This window comes from Chroicocephalus ridibundus, unplaced genomic scaffold, assembly GCF_963924245.1.
Source record: "Chroicocephalus ridibundus unplaced genomic scaffold, bChrRid1.1 SCAFFOLD_105, whole genome shotgun sequence".
Classification (NCBI taxonomy): Eukaryota; Metazoa; Chordata; class Aves; order Charadriiformes; family Laridae; genus Chroicocephalus; species Chroicocephalus ridibundus.
Window position 1 is genome coordinate 451,430 of NW_026961652.1, and position 6,933 is coordinate 458,362.

The window sequence follows — 6,933 nt, forward strand, 5'->3', positions numbered from 1 at the left end:
TCCTGGACGGACGGAGGTCATTTGGGGGGCTTTACTGTTACCAGTGCAACAGGTTCTACTCGGACCTGTCTGTCCTCACTCTTCACTGTCTTTTCCTCCTTGGACAGGCCCCCATGTGCAGAGGGAAACTATGTCCAATGGCAGCTCCATCACCCACTTCCTCCTGCTGGCATTCGCAGACACGCGGGAGCTGCAGCTCTTGCACTTCTGCCTCTTCCTGGGCATCTACCTGGCTGCCCTCGTGGGCAATGGCCTCATCATCACTGCCGTAGCCTGTGACCACCGCCTCCACACCCCCATGTACTTCTTCCTCCTCAACCTCGCCCTCCTCGACCTGGGTGCCATCTCCACCACTGTTCCCAAAGCCATGGCCAACTCCCTCTGGCACACCAGGACCATCTCCTACATGGGATGTGTTTCCCAGGTCTTTCGCTTTGCCTTCTTGATGTCAGCAGACTTTTGTCTTCTCACCGTCACGGCCTATGACCGCTACGTAGCCATCTGCAAACCCCTGCACTATGGGTCCCTCCTGCGCAGCAGAGCTTGTGTCCACATGGCAGCAGCTGCCTGGGGCAGTGGCATTCTCAATGCTCTCCTGCACACGGTCAATACATTTTCAATACCTCTCTGCCAAGGCAATGGCCTAGACCAGTTCTTCTGTGAAATCCCCCAGATCCTCAAGCTCTCCTGCTCACAATCCTACCTCAGGGAAGTTGAGCTAATTGTATTTAGTGCCTGTTTATCCTTTGTGTGTTTTATTTTCATTGTGGTGTCCTATGTGCAGATCTTCAGAGCTGCGCTGAAGATCCCTTCGCAGCAGGGACGGCACAAAGCCTTTTCCACCTGCCTCCCTCACCTGGCCGTGGTCTCACTGTTTATCAGCACTGGCATGGTTGCCCACCTGAAGCTCCTCTCCATCTCCTCCCCATCCCTCAATGTGGCGATGGCTGTTGTGTACTCGGTGGTGCCTCCAGCAGTGAACCCCCTCCTCTACAGCATGAGGAACCGGGAGCTCAAGGATGCCCTGAAGAAACTCATCTGATGGATCCTGAGGCAGTAAAAGTAATGTGCCTCCCGTTCTCTGTGTCATGCTATAAGTTTACTCTAGGCCAGGCTTCAGCCATTATTTTTTTCTCTGATAATTATCCTTTGAAGTAATTGCTTGGGTTCATAGCACTTCTCTTCAGGCTCTTTCCTGTTGTGTCTCATCCTTGAAGAACCATGTGTCACCTCTTTCCTCCCTAAGAGCATCTCTGCAAGAAAAGGGGATCTCCTGAGTGTGGTGCCTGATGGCTGGGTCTGCTTGATACAGTTTTGGCTACGAACAAGCCTAAGGAACTGGACTTTCCAAGCGTCTTTCCACCTTGTTTTGGGAAACAATGTCACAGTAGCACTGGCATATTTTAGACACCGAGACTTAGTTGAAGACTCTCTTCTTGGTGTAGAGGGGCAGTGGAGATGGTACATGACCTCCCAGTAACATTCCTCAGGCTGTCACAGGTATGATGGGGCTGATGGCAGATTTCAATCCATGTGGAAAGGAATCTGGAGTGGTCAGGAGAGGACGGGGACACTCCATGTTCTCTGGGGTGGGAAGTGAATGGAGACACAGAAGACTTTAAGTCTCAGAGATAGGTCCCCCCAGGACAAATCACTAAATCCAGGTACCCACAAGCCAGGACTCTGCAGGGCCGTGGGAGGCAGTGAAGATGCATCAGGCAGAGGGAAAGGAGACTGGAGAGATGCGGGAGCTGCCTGAGGAGCCCCAGGGCCAGGAGTCTCCTGCTGTCCTGGGGAGCAGGGCAGGCGGGGAGGCAGAGCGGGGCAAAGGCAGTTTGGGCTGGGGATCAGCTGCAGCTGAAGGCAGGAGAGCCAGAGAGCGAGTGGCCTCTGCTGGCCCTTGGGGCCAGCTCCAGCCCTGGGGTGATAGGGAGGCTGAGAGCCCTCTCTGCCCCCAGCAGCTGTGGTGCCCTTCAGAGGGGCTGGGGCTGTGGGGGGAGTGCCCAGAGCTCTGCAGTTCCCTGTGGGGAGCACTGCTGTGGGGCCAGCCCGGACCAGGGGGCTCTTTTGGGCTGGGCTGGGCAGATGGCGGGGAAGGTGGGAGAGAGACAGGGTGGGTCTGGAGTGGTGTGGGAAGTGCCCAGGAGAGAAAATCTCCAATGTTAGCGGCGCTGTGTGACCATGTGAGGACGTGCTCCAGTGGGCATGTGGGGCAGAGCCAGGTCTCCTGGAGAAGGAAGCAAGTCATTGTCCTGGTTCTGGCAGGGACAGGGTTAATTCTCCCCGGGCTCCATCAGGGACACAGGTATTCCATGCCATGTGAGCCATGGCCAGGCAGAGCTGCCAGAGGAGGGGCCAGGAAGTCGCTGCTGGGGAGCGGGCTGGGGCGTCCCAGGTCCGGTTGGTGAGCGGCGGTTCCGTAGTCGTGTTTGTACATTCCTCTGTCCGTGTTATTGTTGTTGTTTTCTTGTTCCCTTTGCTCTTCTGTTAAACTGCCTTTGTCTCAACCCACAAGTTCTGCCTTTTTTCTTCCAATTCTTCCCGTATTGGGAAGGCCCAAGCGAGCGGCACTTAGTTCCTTGTTGCCGTCTGAGGCCAAACCACGACAGTCCTTTTTTGGCACCCAACGTGGGGCTCGAAGGGTTGAGATAACAACAGAATCCAACTAGAGCTTGGAAAAACGAATTTGTTGTATGCATTTATTGTATTAGGTAAATAGTCACTGGTCACCATGTTGCTTGGTTTGTTCTCGTGGCTGTGTCATGTAAATTCCTCTGTGGCTTATGTACTCCCTGCAATGCTGTTTATCACCTCTGGGAGAGGGATCAGGATTGTCATTTTACTGTCCTGTGTGATATCGGCTTAGGATATGAGAACATCACTTGTTAGACAGTTACTTGGGGGCGTTTAAGTGGCATTGCTGTCCTGTCCGTACCTTGGGCACCGTCTCTCACAATTTATTAATAATTACACCCAGTCTGTGGGGGAAATGGGGGGACACTTTCCCCAGCTCTTTTGCCTCCCTTTTCTCCTTCGGGTCAGGTATGACAGCTTTTGAGAATTTTGAATATCCTTGGGATGCTCAAACCAGCCTGGTCCTATTGTTATGTCTGCTGAATGCGTTCCAGGTCCTGTTCAGGGTTAAACGACTATTTAAGACGACCACCCAGAGACCTGCTCCGAGGCTGGACAGTCAGGGGTGGCACGGCATGTGGGAGAACACGGGCAGGTACCTAGAGAACTTCTCGCCTCCAATGGTCTGGGACTTCACCCCTGAACAATTACCGGACCCTGACAGAGTGGTAGAATATCTGAAGGGAAAATGCTGTGGCTATTCTGGAGAGGCACAACTCACCGCACTGTGCTGGGCCCTGGCCAGTATCTACCAGGCCCTGCTCAGTGTTACGCAGCACCCTCAGGGGGAAGAGATGGAGACCAGGATGACAGACACTGCAGCTACTCCAACCCCTGCGACAGACACTGCGGCTCCTCCAACCCCAGTGGCAGCCACTGCCACTGAACCAGGAAACCAACCCACGCCAGTATCAGTTGCCCCCATACAGAAGAAGAAGTACACGAAGAAATCAGTTCTCTTAGTAAGGGATAACGATGAACCAGGGCCATCACGAGAGCAGGAGGAAGAGGCAGAACCAGAGATAATTACTCGATCCCTATCCTTGAGTGAGCTGCGGGATATGCGAAAAGATTTCAGCCGACATTCAGGCGAGCACATTGTCACCTGGATGATGCAGACTTACCCACAGACCCTGATGAGGTGCAATGCACAAGGCCCATGTGGCGGAAGTTTGTACGGAGCGCACCATCATCATATGCCAACTCCCTGGCAGTAATGGAATGGAAAGGCGAAGAGGGACCAATGGTGGATGAGGTGGCTGGCCGGCTCCGGCCATATGAAGAAAGTCTCTCTTCCCGCCTTGTCTCAGCTGTGGAGAAACTGTCGCGGAAGGTCCAGCAACTTGAAGAGAATATGTCCTACTCCCCACCTGTATGGGCCAGCATCTCAGCTATTAGGAGCAGGCGTTTCCCCACTCAAGAGAGAGAGTACAGAGGGTACACACCACGAGGCACCCTGTGGTTCTACCTGCGTGACCACGGGGAGGACATGAGGAAGTCGGATGGACAACCTACTTCGACCCTGCGGACACGGGTACAGGAGTTGCAAGGAAGGACAACCACAAAAGAGGATCCCTCCAGGAAAAGTGCCGCCCTGGTTTCCAGGGGGCAGTTCCCCGGACAGAGCAGAAGGCCTGATCTTACTTCTGATCCTCTTGAAGGAACTTCCAAGTCATTTCTGCGGATACTATGACCAGGATTAGAGGGGCCCTGCCTCCGACCAGGGGGAGGAAAGGGACAACCGGGTTTATTGGACGGTGTGGATTCGATGGCCTGGCACATCAGACCCACAGGAGTATGAGGCTCTAGTGGACACGGGTGCACAGTGCACCCTAATACCATCAAGCTACAGAGGGGCAGAACCCATCTGTATTTCTGGGGTGACAGGGGGGTCCCAAGAGCTGACTGTACTGGAGGCTGAAGTGAGCCTAACTGGGAATGAGTGGCAAAAGCATCCCATTGTGACTGGCCCAGAGGCTCCGTGCATCCTTGGTATAGATTACGTCAGCAGAGGGTATTTTTATGTGGGTATTTAATGGATGTGATCAACAACATAGCAGCTATGTCTCCACCAACTAGTAAAAAGGAAACACAAGCTTTCTTAGGCATTGTGGGGTTTTGGAGAATGCATATCCCACATCACAGTCTAATTGTAATCCCTCTCTATCAAGTAACCCGGAAGAAGAACGATTTCAAATGGGGTTCTGAGCAGCGACAAGCTTTTGAACAAATCAGACAGGAAAGAGTCCATGCAGTGGCCCTGGGGCCAGTCCCGGCAGGACAAGACGTTGAAAACGTGCTCTACAGCGCAGCCGGGGAGAACGGCCCTACCTGGAGCCTCTGGCAGAAAGCACCAGGGGAGACCCGAGGTCGACCCCTGGGGTTTTGGAGTCGGGGATACAGAGGATCCAAAGCCCGCTACACTCCAACAGAAAAAGAGATCTTGGCAGCATATGAAGGGGTTCGAGCTGCTTCTGAAGAGGTTGGTACAGAAGCACAGCTCCTCCCAGCACCTCGACTGCCGGTGCTGGGCTGGATGCTCAAAGAAAGGGTCCCCACCACACATCATGCAACTGGTGCCACAGGGAGTAAATGGATTGCACTGGTCACCCAGCGAACTCGAATGGGAAACCCCAGTCGCCCAGGAATTCTGGAGGTGATCACGGACTGGCCAGAAGGCAAGGATTTCGGAATGTCACCAGAGGAGGAGGTGACGCATGCGGAAGAGGCCCCACCATATAATAAACTGCCAGAAAATGGGAAGAAAGATGCCCTGTTCACTGCTGGGTCCTGCCGGATTGTGGGAAAGCATGGAAAGTGGAAGGCTGCTGTGTGGAGTCCTACACGACAAGTTGCAGAGGCCAGTGAAGGACAAGGTGAATCGAGGCAGTTTGCAGAGGTGAAAGCCATTCAGCTGGCTTTGGCCATTGCCGAGCGAGAAAAATGGCCGGTACTTTAACTCTACACTGACTCATGGATGGTGGCAAATGCTCTGTGGAGGTGGCTACAGCAGCAGAAGCAGGGCAACTGGCAGCGCAGAGGCAAACCCATCTGGGCTGCTGAACTATGGCAAGATATTGCTGCCCGGATAGAGAATCTGGTTGTGAAAGTACGCCACGTAGATGCCCATGTACCGAAGAATGGGGCCACGGAGGAACATCAGAACAAGCAGCAGGTGGATCGGGCTGCTAGGATTGAAGTGGCTCAGCTGGATCTGGACTGGCAACATAGGGGTGAACTATTCGTAGCTCGGTGGGCCCATGACTCCTCAGGCCATCAAGGAAGAGATGCGACATATAGATGGGCTCGTGACCGAGGGGTGGACTTGACCATGGACACTGTTGCACAGGTCATCCATGAATGTGAGACATGCGCTGCAATCAAGCAAGCCAAGCGTTTGAAGCCTCTTTGGTATGGAGGGCGATGGCTGAAATACAAATGCGGGGAGGCCTGGCAGATTGATTATATCACACTGCCACAAACCCGTCAAGGCAAGCGCCGTGTGCTCACAATGGTGGAAGCAACCACTGGATGGCTGGAAACATAGCCTGTGCCCCATGCCACTGCCCGGAACACTATCCTGGGCCTTGAAAAACAAGTCCTGTGGCGACATGGTACCCCAGAGAGAACTGAGTCGGACAACGGGACTCATTTCCGAAACAGCCTCATAGACACCTGGGCCAAAGAGCATGGCATTGAGTGGGTGTATCACATCCCCTGTCACGCACCAGCCTCTGGGAAGATGGAACGATACAATGGGCTGTTAAAAACTACACTGAGAGCAACGGGTGGTGGGACTTTAAAACACTGGGATGCACATTTAGCAAAGGCTACCTGGCTAGTTAACCCCAGGGGATCTACCAATGGGGCTGGCCCTGCCCAGTCAAAACTTCCACGTACCGTAGAAGGGGATAAAGTCCCCGTAGTGCTCATGAAGAATATGCCAGGGAAGACAGTCTGGGTCAGTCCTGCCTCAGGCAAAGGCAAACCCATCCGTGGGACTGCTTTTGCCCAAGGCCTGGGTGCACTTGGTGGGTGATGGGGAAGGATGGGCAGCTCCGATGTGTACCTCATGGGGATCTGATTTTGGGTGAGAATAGCCAATGAATCAAATTGTGTGTTGTTATTTGCTAAGTAACACTGTCACTGTATGTCCTCATTACTATAATTGCTGTCAGCTGTACTAGGAGTAAGGCACAGGGGCGATGGGATCAGAACTGACCTCAGCAGGTGGTGCCCAGAAACTGTCCTCAAGATCTACATCTTCAGCCCACGGACTGTGTGCATGAGCCACACCGG

At 53.7% G+C, this 6,933-nt stretch overlaps 1 protein-coding gene across 1 annotated transcript; it reads left to right on the forward strand.

The window, feature by feature from the left end:
• Positions 1-229: 229 nt before the first annotated feature.
• On the forward strand, positions 230-1,042 carry LOC134509530 (olfactory receptor 14A16-like; the record flags this gene model as incomplete). Its single annotated transcript, XM_063322072.1, has 1 exon — positions 230-1,042. A coding segment is annotated over one exon (813 nt), but the record flags the coding sequence as incomplete, so codon positions are not given.
• Positions 1,043-6,933: the final 5,891 nt, after the last annotated feature.